The 17,325-nt window shown below is 32.4% G+C and overlaps 1 protein-coding gene across 1 annotated transcript; it reads left to right on the top strand.

Moving 5' to 3' along the window:
- The first annotated feature begins 2,404 nt into the window (after window positions 1-2,404).
- On the top strand, window positions 2,405-17,295 carry LOC138333232 (very-long-chain (3R)-3-hydroxyacyl-CoA dehydratase-like). Its single transcript, XM_069281477.1, has 9 exons — window positions 2,405-2,573; window positions 3,154-3,324; window positions 4,238-4,301; window positions 6,295-6,408; window positions 7,975-8,102; window positions 8,492-8,604; window positions 9,121-9,227; window positions 9,673-9,804; window positions 12,586-17,295. Exons 3-9 carry the CDS (start codon window positions 4,259-4,261, stop codon window positions 12,669-12,671), a joined length of 723 nt encoding a protein of 240 aa, XP_069137578.1. The 5' UTR covers window positions 2,405-2,573; window positions 3,154-3,324; window positions 4,238-4,258; the 3' UTR covers window positions 12,672-17,295.
- Window positions 17,296-17,325: the final 30 nt, after the last annotated feature.

Below are 17,325 nucleotides of genomic sequence, written 5' to 3'. Positions count from 1 at the left end.
AGGAAACCATCCTCTCTCTTACTGACAATGGAGTGACTACAGGAACCATCCTCTCTCTTACTGACAATGGAGTGACTACAGGAACCATCCTCTCCCTTACTGACAATGGAGTGACTACAGGAACCATCCTCTCTCTTACTACTGACAATGGATGGATCCTCTCTCTTACTGACAATGGAGTGACTACAGGAACCATCCTCTCTCTTACTGACAATGGAGTGACTACAGGAACCATCCTCTCTTCTTACTGACAATGGGAGTGACTACAGGAACCATCCTCTCTCTTACTGACAATGGAGTGACTACAGGAACCATCCTCTCTTTTACTGACAATGGAGTGACTACAGGAACCATCCTTCTCTTACTGACAATGGAGTGACTACAGGAACCGTCCTCTCCCTTACTGATAATGGAGTGACTACAGGACTTCTTCTCTTGACTCCTTGACTGTGGTAGGACATGACTAGTATTAACAGTTATTATAAAAACGAATGCCTAGGATGTCAGCTAAAGTAAGACGGTAATCATAACATTAAAACCTACTGGTTCTTAGATTAAACGATTGTTTTAGATGTGTAATTGTACAATTTTAACTCCATTCCAAGCTGATTGTCCATTAGTACATCTTGTTATGCCCATTTTTGAGTTATGACAACTTCATTGCTTGTCATTTGCCTGATTGTAAGTGTGAAGATTCCAAAAGATGAATAATTAAGGTTAATTTTATACCAAAGATATAATCAAAATTGAATATTCAGTTATGTATTTACATTTACTTGTCACTTCATTTTCAAGAAAACCCTGCTGATACATTTCCATACGAAACATTGAAATATTTCTGGTTTATTTTAAGGCTATTACAATACTACGTTCCACGTAAGGAATGCAGTTTAGGTTTCTGTTGAAATAGTAACGAACTTCAAAGAGAACCGCATGAAGTGAAGTTTGAGAGAACCGATCTTCTTAAAAGCATGTTTTTACTCAAATATAAAAAACAACACGACAGTCCTCATAGGTATCCACAGGGTGCGTTGTCAGTGTCGACTGAATGAATGAATCCATCGCCAAGGTGGATGTAGCTAACATTTAATGTAGATGGTAAAAAACACCTGGATTTTAGTATTAAAAAGTCAGGCCCCTTCATATATATAAATATCCATGTTTGTACCTTCTCCATTTACCCTGGTTGTATCCCGGCGTTTACACATGTTTGTGGGGGATGTTATACTTTTGTCCGTTACGGTCCCCTAGCGACAAAAGTATCTCGAAGGTTGCGAAGGATGGCGACAACACCAAGAGAAATCCAAGTTAATCTGATAAACACTTCAAAAATAATAGAAAAGTAATTTCTTTAACCATCATTGCATTGGGTTTTAAAAAGTATTCTCAAACGTTGATGTTTATTTGAATGACGTCACTATGACGTCAATCATTGCGTCTACGTGAATACAGACAGCCTAATCTATTTTAAAGGTATTAAGATTTCCCAAAAGAAATTGATACAAAGTACAATTTAACAAACTTAAATAACTTAAATGTCTTAAGGGCTCGGCCAAGTTCGATTGCCACTTGCGATGGACCTTATTTAGCAGAGTTATGGCCCTTTGATTTAATAATAAAAAAGTAATTTCCCTGCAATAACTAATAAATATTAACCAATTTTCTTCAAGCTTGGTAACAAGGTCAAATGCCTTACGGGCTTGGCCAAGTTCGATTGCCACTTTTGGCCGACATTATGTAGTGGAGTTATGACCCTTTGATGTACTAAAAACGTCATTTTCTGCCATTCCCTGTGCAATAATTTTAACAAATGTAAACCAATATTCTTAAAAATTAGTATCGAAGTTAAATGCCTTATAAGAGCTCAGCCAAGTTTAATAGTCACTTTTAGCGGACATTATTTTACACATCTTACTTCCGAATAAGACTTTAGTTTATTTTTTCATGTTTCAACCAAGGTTAAAGTGAATAGTCGGGCAAAGAAAACCAGTCTAAATGCGTTCATTGGCCTTCCAAAAGTTCTCACATATAAATACGACGGTCAAGTTCTGCTTAGTTTCCCAGTTCTGACCATTAAAGTAAAGAAAAGTTGAAAGCATTGAAAGCGAGGCTGCGTGGAAATGTAACCACGGACATAGTGAGCCGGGAGGACCTTTTAAAATTTCTATACTTTAAATTAATTTCTTCGTACGCAGACAGATTTTGACGAGAGATTTTATTTTTCCATTTCATAAGAAATTATACTGGATACATTCACACCATTTTTACCGACTTTAGCCATCCTTGCCCGACTGTTCACTTTAAACCTAACCTCAATAATGTTTACCTACAATATGTCCTGAAATCAGGGAAAGAAAATTCCACGAATTTGCTTGTTACAACCATACATAGTTTCACATTGAAATGTTGGCTATATGTACAAATATTATTGAGTCACTACAAAATAATCTTTCCAGAATGAAGTAGTGCAGCTGACAGAGTCGGGGCTGACGTTTAATGGTGAAGGATACGGAGTGAGAGGCCAGAATTACTATGGGATCGATATTGAATTCTACCATCCTGTTGACCCAGAGGTCAGTATTGTGAAATTAAATCAACTTACCTGTTTATAAGACAATTTACTTGAACCAACTGTCTTTTGTGGCTACTAACTTTTCTGTTTCAAATCATTTGAGATTGAAAGCGGATTTGAAATTGGATGGAAATACCTTTGGGTTGAATTGTGAAAGAATTATGGAAGATATTAATTCACGACGATAAACTTTTGCGAATTTAACTCGGTTATAAAATTCGCAAAATTATTCAAATGCAATTGGAAGTTAGTTAACTATTTAAAACAAAGTTATATTTTTACCTGTGCTTTGAATATTTTACAATTACTCAGTGTCATATACTGTCCTTGGGTAATATACATAAGGACACTAGTAAAAGATACTTTGTTAACTTCATTTTAAATTTGTAGTTGAATGGCTTTGATAAAAAAACATAATTTTTTATGCCCTTGCTATGAAATGAAGAGACAGATATGATGTTACCCATGACTGTTCCATCACAATTCAGTTTTATACAATAAGGGATGCAAGTGTATTCACAATATTTCAACTTTTCATTAATATTCAATTTTTATATCACACATGGTATCTTCTGTAACAGGAAAGCAAGTACAGAGTCCTAGGACGATGTATTGAGTTTCAAATCAAGAAGAGTGGTGACGGTGAGATATGGCCACGACTGACATACGATAAAGTTAAATTACCATGGCTAAAGATTGACTTTGACAAGGTGGCTTACGATGATTCAGAATCTGAGAGAGAAGAAGAAAAGGTTTGCTTCTGAGTTTTCATTACGGATCTCTAGTTATCCCATGTTGGCTACTGTATAATATAAAATATTTGTGTGTACTTTCTTTTGTGGTTAGTAGTACTTTTGAAATAATTTCCTTGATATAAAATATTTGTGGTAAGCTGATTGCAGGGCTCGAATTTCAGGCTATTTTACTTGCTTTTTACAAATAAATATACCAGAATAGCAAGTGAAAAAAAAGTGAAAAAAATATGCACTAGCATATTTCAGCAAGTGGTTTTTATTATGGACAACTGTAAAAATGACAAAATGGTTTTGAAAAATTGTTTTAGTGGAAAAAATGGGGACACAGTTCTTATCATAATGTTGTTGATATACCTATACACTTCACATTATCATACAAAAATAAATGATTTTATATATAACAAAATAGTAATTTGAATACAAATATTTAATTACAAGTAAAAATATTTTAGCAAGTACAAATTAAGGGCACTTGCTATTTTTAGCAAGTGACAAAAAAAGTAAAATTTGAGCCCTGGATTGAGCAATCTTATTGAATTTTGTGTTTCATTACTTCACTATCATTTAACACATACATATATACTGAAGGGGTTTCATTATCTTTCAGAAGAGGCGGTACAACTGCAATTTCATGGAGTACTTTTCTATACCATCTGTATTATATCTAATGCAATTTAGCCCAAATCAGGCGGTACCACAGCTAGGTTTAACTGGCAGAAAGTACCGGGTACTGCCTAATATTGAAACCCCTGATTACTGTATACATGTATATATATATAAAGTTATGGCATACAATTAGACAATAAAAATCATTGATACAGTGCAAATTTTAGTGATATTTAAACATTTAACATTTATGACTTTCTCCAAACTGTTGTGTATTACACATTGAATATAATTCATTTTACAGAATCCTGCACATGATGAGTATATGAAACATCTAGAAAATGAATTACTATCTGACAGAGATGCAGGTAAATGTTTTAAATCTCTTTGGGTTTTGGATATATTTGACAATTTCCTGTCAATAACTTGATATCATTGTGCACCAAACAAATTATTCATGTGTTGTTATATTTTTCTGTGATATTCATTAATTTTTTCACCAGTTTTATATTTTTACATTAGGACACAGCATAATTAAAAAAAAAAATATTCTTGCAAATATTGTTGTATTTATATAATTACTGTCTTTGTAAAGCTGTGATGGTGTAATCCAAATCATGGCATGAATGACTTTGTTCTTTATCTTCATGAAATGGATCAGTTGTTTTTAAAAAAATCAAATTTATTGGTAAAATAAAAACTCAAATTATTTCTTTAAACTTAAAAGATTTAGATTTGTTAATGATTGATGTTGGATGAAGGTCGTTGTAAATATTTTTTAAATTCTTTTTACTCATATTGTAATTTTGATTAATGACAGTCACAAGGTCCTCATATAAAGTAATCCAACTCTTGTTTATAGCGTTACTTATGTCTGTTGATACTACCTGGTCACATCCCAATATCATATTGATTCTATGACACTATTAGTGCAACTGAAGTAATTTCCAGTATTCTTTTGCGATGAAATTGTTACGTCATATTCTGAAAGTATTTTCAAATTTTCAGGAAGTTAATGTGTCTTCCTCAATAGTAAATACAAGTGTCAGCTGCATGGTCCATTATTATAACACATTACCATGGTAACATAAACAGCGACAATAATCATTTATAATATTGGATGAGTTTATATTATCCTATATCTTTGAACATTATCAACTTGAATTCTCTTTCTCTAATGACTATTGTTTATATGTATACGTGTCCTTGTTCTTTTTTTAGCTTTCTCTTTATTTCACTAAAAAAAGAAAATGAATCATTACCTTTGAGTATTTACCTGGTAAATTATAGTTTTTACCCCTGCCATACATAATGGTAGCATATGTTTCTCTTGTATCTTCCTGCGACAGATACTCCTGCCTTAGGCATTAAACCTGTGATAATTCATGTTTATTACACAGGGGTCTGGATGTAAGAAAGCCTTATCGGGTATTATGCTGACATAATGATTACATTTTGTAGGTATGATGTTTTATGCATTATGATGTCACTGAAAATGGTGCTCTCAAAGGCTGAACCTGGGAGCAGAAAATGTAATATCAGCAAATAATGTGATATGAGAAAAAAATCCTTTACATATACTTGAACTGAATACGAAAAAAGGGATATTCCATTCACAGAGTAATAATTAATTTTCTCTTTGTTACTGGCTTTCTGATTGGCCTATTCATTTTTTTCATTCAACGATGGGGGAAAAAAATCCGAGAATGGCGCGGAAATTCCGATGTTATCGTGACGTCACAATAGAAACATTGACGTTGCGTATTGTTTTGGAAAAAATATTCCCCTGGAAAAAAAATCAATGGAATCGTACGTGTAAACGTATTTCATTTTATAACTAGCCTGGGAAATTAATTATAAGCATTGAAGTCACAATTTTTTAATTTCATCGGGTTATGAAATAAATTTTGTTTGCAAACTTTTGTGAGAATCCGCTACGCGGATTCACACAGTTTGCAAACAAAATTTCTTTCATACCCCGATGAAATTAAAAACTAGTGACTTCAATGCTTAAATAAAATAGGTAAAAACCTCGACTTTTATTTTATTTTCCTTTTGAAATTTTAGAATTTATTGTTGTTTAGGAAATTTGAATAAGACTTGTAAAACTTGAATATCTTGAAATAGGTCTCTACTAAGGTCTAATAGGACATAAAAGTCTGTACACTTTCAAACTCACTATCAATTAAATCTTTGATGTTTGTGGGGCTGCAGTGTCCGAGTGGTTAAGATGTCCCCACATATTAATTACCACAAGCCTTCCCTATCTGGGTCTTATGAGTTGGAATCCCATTTACTGTTCATGAGATGTTTACTTATTAAACTGAACAAGTTGTTTGATGTTCTTTGTTGTGATTTCAGAGCCGTTTCCTGACGTAAAGACATGTTACCTGTTTGGATACAACCTACTTCAGTTTATTGGCTTCACTTACATCTTCACAGTACTCACCTACAACTGTGTCAAGGACGTTAATTGTAAGTTTTACCACAGTACTCACCTACAACTGTGTCAAGGACGTTAATTGTAAGTTTTACCACAGTACTCACCTACAACTGTGTCAAGGACGTTAATTGTAAGTTTTACCACAGTACTCGCCTACAACTGTGTCAAGGACATTAATTGTAAGTTTTACCACAGTACTCACCTACAACTGTGTCAAGGACATTAATTGTAAGTTTTACCACAGTACTCACCTACAACTGTGTCAAGGACGTTAATTGTAAGTTTTACCACAGTTCTCGCCTACAACTGTGTCAAGGACATTAATTGTAAGTTTTACCACAGTACTCACCTACAACTGTATCAAGGACATTAATTGTAAGTTTTACCACAGTACTCACCTACAACTGTATCAAGGACGTTAATTGTAAGTTTTACCACAGTACTCACCTACAACTGTGTCAAGGACGTTAATTGTAAGTTTTACCACAGTACTCACTACAACTGTAAGGACATTTTGTAAGTTTTACCACAGTACTCACTTACAACTGTATCAAGGACATTTATTGTAAGTTTTACCACATTACTCACCTACAACTGTGTCAAGGACGTTAATTGTAAGTTTTACCACAGTACTCACCTACAACTGTGTCAAGGACGTTAATTGTAAGTTTTACCACAGTACTCACCTACAACTGTGTCAAGGACGTTAATTGTAAGTTTTACCACAGTACTCACCTACAACTGTATCAAGGACATTAATTGTAAGTTTTTACCACAGTACTCACCTACAACTGTGTCAAGGACGTTAATTGTAAGTTTTACCACATTCTCACCTACAACTGTGTCAAGGACGTTAATTGTAAGTTTTACCACAGTTCTCACCTACAACTGTGTCAAGGACATTAATTGTAAGTTTTACCACAGTACTCACCTACAACTGTGTCAAGGACATTAATTGTAAGTTTTACATACTCACCTACAACTGTGTCAAGGACTTAATTGTAAGTTTTACCACATTCTCACCAACAACTGTGTCAAGGACGTTAATTGTAAGTTTTACCACAGTACTCACCTACAACTGTGTCAAGGACGTTAATTGTAAGTTTTACTGCATTGTATTGCCTTCAATCTTTATCACAATTTTTGAAATAACTAAAGAAAATAATAATATGGATATTTTGGATTACATCATCAATACTCTGAGGATTACTAGAACTGTCGTTATATCCATTCCCAGAATATATCATAACAAAACTGAAGACTCGGTGTGCGATAACTGATGAGATCGATAGTTTGGTGCTTTGATATACATAAAAAAAATTAATATGGTACACTGAGGTTGACTGTATAGCTATAGCTATGGAGTGTGAACATTGCTCTCTTTTTAATTTTCAAAGGAAATCTGCAGGCCAGTGATTGGTTATTTTTTTTCTCCTGAATTACCTTTAGTTTTGCTATGATATATATATGCTATAATGACAGTGGTAGTAGCTCCTGGAGTATTGAAGTGGGTGCAGAGTTAAAAGTTGCTCGTGCAGAAACTAACAAATCACATTCGGTGGGGATTTTGTGGCCTTTAATTTCTGTTTTCATTTCAGATGCATTTTCTAACACATTGGAAATAGCTGGGTCACAAATGCTTTTTGTACAGTTGGCTGCTGTCCTGGAAATTGTCCATCCTTTACTTGGCTGGGTTAAATCTAGTCCACTTCCAGCTTTCATGCAGGTATTGGCAATATAAAAAATAAATTAGTGATTGAGTGAGTGAGAAGATAAATGCAAATAAGTTCAACTTCCTTTTAAAATGAAATATTTGTTAGAGAGTCAAATTGATTTTGAGGTAAATTTACTTTTTTTCTTGACACCAATATGTTACTTTTTAAAAGTTTTAATTTATTGAATCGTGATGACATCATTTTTGTTTGAAATTTAAGCATAATGTAACACAATTGTCTGCAGTAGATCAAAACATCAAACAGTTTCACAATTATGCATACATACAAAGAAATATGAATAACGTCTTGTTTTAAATTATCAAAGTCAAATTTATAAAATTTACATTTGTATGTTCAAACTGATACTTATAACCCTTTTTGATGCAAAATGTATTTGTAGGTTACAGGTCGGAACTTTGTGCTGTTTATTGTCGTAGGACAGGAGCCAAGACTACACGAAAACTCTATGTTGTTGGTGCTGTTTCTGATATGGAGTTCCATAGAGGTGGTTAGGTAGGCATCAAATGTTACAAGAACAGGACTATGTGTGGTCAGACTGGAGTTCACCAGGGGAATCTCCTTTGTCAGATGAAAACTAGCTAGGCCTCCCTTGGTATTGTTTCACAAGGCAATTCACTTATATAACAAAACAAAACCTATTTTTGATATATATGATAGAATTGTGAATTTTTTCCTTATATTTTTGGTGCAGGCATACTGGAACTATTATTTTTATTCAAATCCAACTGTAATACCAAATGTCCATGTCTTATCCCGTTAAATAGATTTCACTGTCATTTAGTGACACAAACAAATAATACAATAAGAGATACCTGTGAGAGTTATTCTTGTAAGAATTAACAGCATTGACGTTGCACAATGCTAAACACACTCATTTTGTTTAAATTTCAAGCGGCGTATCATACAAATATCTGTAATGGTTATGATATTCTTAGCATCTAATTGAATTGGAAACTTCGGGAACAATATATTTAAAAAATACTATATAGATTTTTTTTCGTTCACTAGATATCCCTTCTACATGCTGTCCTTGCTTGGGAAGAAGAGTGATGTGATAACGTGGTGTCGCTACACAGCATGGATACCGCTCTATCCTGTGGGTTTTATCTCCGAGGGTAAGTTATCCCGGAAGGAATTGAGATAGCCAGTTAAAGAGTTATATACCATCATTATGGTACTGTAAATCAATGTCTATTTTTATACATAATTTAAATGGCACAATTCGCAGACCATAAGAAATAGCAAATATTGATCACTGTGTCACATACAAGTACAATATAGCGTGAAAATTTGAGTATTAATCCTGAAAGGTAATCGTGACGAAAATAATGGGTTAGTGAGAGAGTTATAGACCTTATTGTCTATGGTTTTATTTCTGAGGGTGAGTCATCATGTGAGGAATTAGTCAAGTCACATTTAGTCACATAAATATATGTTCTTCAGATTAATTTATACGCGATTTTTTATCTTCTTTTCAATGTTGTAAAATTTTGATGTAAATTGTGAAGAAATATTTGTAGTCTAAGGGAGATAATTCCATTATTTTCGTTTTTTTTCCAGCTACAATTATTGCCATGGCCATCCCATACTACGAGCAAACAGAGAAATTTTCAGTATTCCTTCCAAACTCTTCCAACATGTCATTTTACTTTCCATGGTTTTTAAAAATCTACATATTCCTTTTCTTCCCAGGTAAGTAAAAGAAGGATATTTGACACAAAGCAAAACTGCAAGTTTATCACAAAGTATCTGAAATAGGTTTTCGGACTTTTTAGAAAGTTAACTCTCATAGATAAAACCCCAAAAGTTAATGAATTTTTATTTAAACTTATTTCAAAGTTGAATTGCAAAAATAACTTGAAATTCATTATCATTGAAACTTTTATAAAAGGAAAGAAAGAAAAAAACTATTATTAAATAATGATTTTGTATGGTTCCAACAAATAACAGTATCAGGTAAATTCTTTAATGAAAAAAAAACTTGAGGTTTGGTGAAACCTGTCTATAAAGACCACACAAGGGACAGTCAAACCTGTTTATAAAAAACACCCAATGAACAAAGAAAAAGAATCTTTATATTTGATATTTTTACTTCATTAGCTGTATAGGGTTGAAATAAACCAATTGTGACCTCAAGGAAGTGGTCTTATTAAGAAGGTGGTCTTTATACACAGGTAGTGGCTAAGAAGAGGTTTAATATAAAGTGTACATCAAAACCTGTCTATAAAAACTACCCAAGGGATCAAGAAAGTTGTCTTTAATATATCCAAGTAGCCTTTATACACATTGTGTGTTGAAATAGGCCATTTTGGTTCATGAGAAAATGGTCTTATTATAAACAATTGGCCTTTATACACAAGTCAAATTGTGTGTTGAAATAGACCATTTTGGTTCATGAGAAAATGGTATTATTATAAACAATTGGCCTTTATACACATTGTGTGTTGAAATAGACCATTTTGGTTCATGAGAAAATGGTATTATTATAAACAATTGGCCTTTATACACATCAAATTGTGTGTTGAAATAGACCATTTTGGTTCATGAGAAAATGGTCTTATTATAAACAATTGGCCTTTATACACATTGTGTGTTGAAATAGACCATTTTGGTTCATGAGAAAATGGTCTTATTATAAACAATTGGCCTTTATACACATTGTGTGTTGAAATAGACCATTTTGGTTCATGAGAAAATGGTCTTATTATAAACAATTGGCCTTTATACACATTGTGTGTTGAAATAGACCATTTTGGTTCATGAGAAAATGGTCTTATTATAAACAATTGGCCTTTATACACATTGTGTGTTGAAATAGACCATTTTGGTTCATGAGAAAATGGTCTTATTATAAACAATTGGCCTTTATACACAATTGTGTGTTGAAATAGACCATTTTGGTTCATGAGAAAATGGTCTTATTATAAACAATTGGCCTTTATACACATTGTGTGTTGAAATAGACCATTTTGGTTCATGAGAAAATGGTCTTATTATAAAACAATTGGCCTTTATACACATTGTGTGTTGAAATAGACCATTTTGGTTCATGAGAAAATGGTCTTATTATAAAAAATTGGCCTTTATACACATTGTGTGTTGAAATAGACCATTTTGGTTCATGAGAAAATGGTCTTATTATAAACAATTGGCCTTTATACACATTGTCAAATGTGTGTTGAAATAGACCATTTTGGTTCATGAGAAAATGGTCTTATTATAAACAATTGGCCTTTATACACATTGTGTGTTGAAATAGACCATTTTGGTTCATGAGAAAATGGTCTTATTATAAACAATTGGCCTTTATACACAAGTCAAATTGTGTGTTGAAATAGACCATTTTGGTTCATGAGAAAATGGTCTTATTATAAACAATTGGCCTTTATACACAAGTCAAATTGTGTGTTGAAATAGACCATTTTGGTTCATGAGAAAATGGTCTTATTATAAACAATTGGCCTTTATACACAAGTCAAATTGTGTGTTGAAATAGACCATTTTGGTTCATGAGAAAATGGTCTTATTATAAACAATTGGCCTTTATACACAAGTCAAATTGTGTGTTGAAATAGACCATTTTGGTTCATGAGAAAATGGTATTATTATAAACAATTGGCCTTTATACACATTGTGTGTTGAAATAGACCATTTTGGTTCATGAGAAAATGGTCTTATTATAAACAATTGGCCTTTATACACAAGTCAAATTGTGTGTTGAAATAGACCATTTTGGTTCATGAGAAAATGGTCTTATTATAAACAATTGGCCTTTATACAGAGGTCAAATTGTGTGTTGAAATAGACCATTTTGGTTCATGAGAAAATGGTCTTATTATAAACAATTGGCCTTTATACAGAGGTCAAATTGTGTGTTGAAATAGGCCATTTTAGACCCTAAGAAAATAGCCTTATGATTAACAATTGGCCTTTATACAGAGGTCAAATTGTGTTGAAAAATACCATTTTGGTCCCTGAGAAAATGGTTTTATTTTAAACAATTGGCCTTTATACAGAGGTCAAATTGTGTGTTGAAATAGACCATTTTGGTCCATGAGAAAATAGTCTTATTATAAACAATTGGCCTTTATACAGAGGCCAAATTGTGTTGAAATAAACCATTTTAGACCCTGAGAAAATAGCCTTATTATAAACAATTGGCCTTTATACAGAGGTCAAATTGTGTTGAAAAATACCATTTTGGTCCCTGAGAAAATGGTCTTATTATAAACAATTGGCCTTTTTACAGAGGTCAAATTGTGTTGAAATAGAGCATTTTGGACCCTGAGAAAGTGGTCTTATTATAAACAATTGGCCTTTATAAAGAGGTGGTCACTTAGGCAGGTTTTGCTGTATATGTGTTTGTGTAACAGTAAGCTATCATCAGAGTTCCTATGGTTCTGTTTTTATTTGTAAAATACTAAGAATGCACCTGTAAAAATTTTGACTCAAGTTGTATTCTTTCTTTTTCAGTGGGGTATTTCATGATGGCAACCATGAGCAAACAAAGACAAAAGGCCTTAAAGTCAATTCAGCTGTTCAAAAAGAAGAGAGACTAGGAGCCATAATTGTAGAGTTACAATGAATCATTTTTAAGATTTATAAAAAAAGAAAGTGGATAAGGTATGACTCACGGTCGATAAGTCCCACCTTCCGGTGATAGAGACATCATATTGTTATGTAATTTTTGTGAAGTCATAATCACTGGAAGTTGGGACTAATCCACAGTAAATCATACTTTACCCATATCGTTTTGGTAGCTTGAAACCCTCATATTGCATACTTTATTTAGAGATAGTTAGATATATAGCACATTTGACAAATCACATCAATGACTTTTGAGCGGTCCTGATATGTCAAATTGCTTTATTTTATAGTCAGGATTTTTTTTTATTTCAAGAATTTCATCTATTCAGGTATTAATGTATTTGCATTTTGTAGAAGCTCTTTGATTTAATATTTTTGGGTTGTTCAATGTGAAATTTGAGAGACAACTTCAAAGTGATTTTAATGATTTTCAAGCATTTTTGTATTGTTATTTTGTTAGTATGTGCCTATTGAATGGATGGTTATATGAATATACATGCTCCAAGATTCAGAATACAATGAAACCTTAAAAAAATAAAATTGAACAATGAGTTGAATGCTAATTTATAAGCTAATGATCAATTTTTATTCATTGTAGTCCCAGTTGTCATTTGATATATAATAGCTAAATCAATATGCATTAACTCATTTTTCGGATATTTACACATATACTACCAGTTCATAGAAAGTTACATTTCTTTTATGAAATAAGCTGTGTTTGATCATCTTGTGGTTTGCAGTTTAAAGTATTTGAAAGTGATCTTTTATGGTAAATAGCAAAAGTAAAGTTGCTATGTAGTATTGCTACAGAGATATCTGTAGTTGGTTCAATAGATTACAATCAAATGGAGTTATTTCCCTTGGCGTGTTCATCTGTGATTAGCTCAGGAAAGGTTGTTTAACTTAAACACGGATGTAAGAAACTTTTTATTTTTTTTATACACTTAAAAAACAAGTAAGATTGTTTTGAATGTTGTTAGTCTTTGGCCCTGTTAAGATGTTGTGGAATTTCAGAACTATAGACTAGTCTGATTTTGTTAAGTATATAGATGTTGAAGTTTAAAAAAGGGATGTTTTTCTCTGTAGTCTCTGGGGCCTCAAATGGGGCTATACCATAATTGTTATAATTTCAAAGTTAAATAGTGGTAACAAAATTTGCTGTCTGCTCTTGAAATATAGATTGGCTTTTCACATTTTTTTCCCAAATGAAAAAAAAAACAGTTTTGAAAGATTTTTTAACTGTTTTGATTTTGTTAAATGATGTCTGATTGTTGTTTGGGGTGTGTGGTATTTTGTTACATGTGTATTATTTTGTTGATTTTGTTATATTTAATTTAGCTCTTTCACTGGTAACAATGGTCTTAATGGTGTATTAGACCTTTTTCCAGATTATTTAAAGTCAGTTCAGAGACATTATTTTATTTATGTATTTTATCAGTCCCAGCCAAACTTTATACTAAAGTTTAAAAGAATAGCATTATGATTGGCACTGTCCCTTTGACATCAGCAAACAAGATTGGACTTTATATTCTGTGTCAAACATTTGTTATATAATTGCATGATTTGGATATTTTTTTCTGCTCTCTTTATCTATTCATGATTTTATTTAGTTTTTTTATAGTTTCCTTATTTTTAGCTCACCTGGCCTGAAGGGCCCATGAGCTTATGTCATGGCGCCAAGTCCGCTGCCCATCTCTCCATCAACATTTCCTTTAAATCGCTACTTATTATATAGTTCTGCATGGAATGAAACCAAAGTTGGCCAGAAACATAATTGGGAGAAGGGGAACAGAGTTTGTATACATTTTGGCTCTGACCCCCAAGGGAAGGAGGGGCGGAGCCCAATAGGGGAAATAGAGGTAAAACATTTAAATCGCTTCTAGTCATAGAGTTCTGCATTGAATGTAACCAAATTTAACCAGAAACATCCTTGGGGAAGGGGAATGTAATTTGTATAAATTTTGGCTCTGACTAACTGGGGGCAGGAGGCACTGGGCCCAATAGGGGAAATAGAAATAAATCCTTTAAATCGCTACTTATCATAGAGTTCTGCATCGAATGTAACCAAAGTTGGCAAGAAACATCGTTGGAGGGAAGGGGAAAAGAGTTCAAATTTTGGCTCTGAGGGGGGCACGAGCCCATTAGAAGAAAAGAGGTTAATCCTTTAAAATTCTACTATATAGTTCTGTATGCTGCCATGAATATCCTCTGTGGAAGGGTAACAGAATTTGTATAAATTTTTGCGCTGACTCCCTGGTGCAGAAAGAGTGGGTCCAAATAGGGAAATTAGATGTAAATCTTTAAAATCCTTCAGAAAAGAAACAATGATCCTGTATTCAGAACATTAATTGGCATTACAATAACCAGGTGAGTGATACAGGACCTCTGGGCCAATGATTTTGTATGGGTGTTAAATTTCAAGGATCTACATAACCTGCAGCAGTAGATATCATATTTCATTCAGAAAGTTTTGATTTGAAAAATTAGTTAGAAATAATGTTGAGAAATTTTGATAAGTAATTTATAATGGGGACATTTTGTTTCTTGTACCGGTAAATATTTTAAAGATTAATGTTTATCAATTTAATAGACTTCAATGTTTTTGCACTGTCTAATGTGTACAAGTTCATGTTTACATGAGGATTTTGCAATTCATTTGTAGCTTTTTTACCCTCTATTTCTCAAGAGTTGTTCACAGGAATGTTGAGGAAGAGGCTTGATATTGGAGTGGTCTCCCTTATGTCAAATTTTTGAAACCAAAAAGGGAGGAGGTAACATATATGGGCTTTACATTACATATGATAATATAGAAAGAGAATAAGATATTAAAAAAAGAGTAAGATGTTAATAAGAAGTTAAGAAAGAGAATAAAATGTAAGAAAACAAAGTTATTAAATAGATATTAAGACAGAGGTTGCAGCTTTCCGTGAAAATTTGTTTAATAAATGCAGAGTGAACCCTTAAAGATGCTCCACCGCCGACAGAGCATAAATGGTATTCATCATTTGAACAATAATTGGTGTTTAATCGTGTATATATATGTCTAATTAACACAAACAATAATATAGAATAATTTATTTCGCCTTTGGTGCAAGCGCAATCAGTACTTCATTCCATATAGAATATAGTAACATGGATTTTTTTCGGGATGCAATTAATTTTTTTTTCATGTTTTTAACTTGAAGTAAAATTAGAAGCTCAAACTTATTGATGGTGGTAATGATGTAAAGTTAGTAACCTTTATAACTGAAGAAAAATACTAAATCGTCTGCTTCAATTTTTTATAGTGAAAAAATACCATTTGTCAGCAGTGGAGCATCTTTAATTATGTACAAAATGGGGGAAAAAAAGAAAAAAAATCAGAAAAAAATAAAAATAAAGGGCATAGTGCCATGGAATTTTTCCACAATTAATTATTTTTATCTTGAATTATAATAAGAAGTTCAAACTTTTCAATGGTGGTAATGGTGTAAAGTAAGTAATTTTTGTAACTGAAGAAAAATACTAAATCGTCTTGTCCTGCTTTTAATAGAGAAAACATACCATTCATCAACTGTGGAGCATCTTTAATATTTATCTATCCAATACGCATACATTTGTGTTTATTTTTGATTGAAGTATACTTAGAAATGTATTGATATGTATTTGTGCAATATAGAGCATGAAATGCTTGCAGACTTATATTATTAAACCTTGGTTGTTCCTAAGGGTAACTTTAAGCTTTCTACCTGTATACCAAATCTTGTTCAAATCATATGAAATCAACATAGTATAACAAAATCATAAGCAATAAAATTAAGACAGTATTGAATGTTTTCCTAGTGTAAAATCCAAGTTTTTTATTTTGTAATATGATTATAACAATTTTATAGATAGATCAATGGTACAGTTTATTTGTTATTTTTATTTGACAACTTTTTCTGTTCACTAGAATGTCTGTCAGTACCAGATGATAAAGCATTGGTGCTACTCAGTGGAATGGTAGAATGACTAGCTGTATTTGCAGTGATTTATGTAATTTACATGATTTACAATGATTTATACAGTATTTATTTTATAATGTGTTCTGTGTATGAAAATAAGACGGGGTTTGGCTAGTTATTCAAATGCAATGTAGTAAAAAGTTAGAAAGGTTTCCATTAAATGTGAAATGAGAATACATTATCTTAACAAATAAAGAAGACATTAAAAAAACGTTTCTGTTCAGCATGGCATTATAATAAAAAAAAGTTCATTTATGACTGTTAGGAAAACTTATTTTAAGTTTTTATTGGTGCACTTGAAAAAAAGTTACACATGTCAAAATATCTGGCTTGAAGAGTTCAGTTATCAGTACAATTATCAGAATTTTAGACTATTATTTTTGCTCAAGACACATTTTAACGATCTGTGAACAAATGACAGCAAATAAAGGCTTAAGGAATTCTGATGGACACAATTTGATAGTATACCAGCAATATTCTTTTGGTACTTTAAGACTATGGGATGTATTAACACAGATTGGGTGTTTTTAGAGAATATTCATGTGTCTAGATATCAACATTGTGTTTTATATGTTTTATTTTTGATAATAAAAATCCAAATATGGAAAATGAAGATTTGGCTTATGTTTCCTTTATGAACGGT

Source organism: Argopecten irradians, chromosome 10, assembly GCF_041381155.1.
Source record: "Argopecten irradians isolate NY chromosome 10, Ai_NY, whole genome shotgun sequence".
NCBI lineage: Eukaryota > Metazoa > Mollusca > Bivalvia > Pectinida > Pectinidae > Argopecten > Argopecten irradians.
This window is presented reverse-complemented; position numbering and strand designations above follow the sequence as displayed.

Excerpts from the sequence above, each read along its gene's own strand:
- LOC138333232 (XM_069281477.1), top strand. The coding sequence starts at position 4,259 with ATGAAACATCTAGAAAATGAATTACTATCTGACAGAGATGCAG. Across the intron at positions 4,302-6,294 it reads ACTATCTGACAGAGATGCAG|AGCCGTTTCCTGACGTAAAG; the intron begins GTAAATGTTTTA and ends TTGTGATTTCAG. Across the intron at positions 8,103-8,491 it reads CACTTCCAGCTTTCATGCAG|GTTACAGGTCGGAACTTTGT; the intron begins GTATTGGCAATA and ends ATGTATTTGTAG.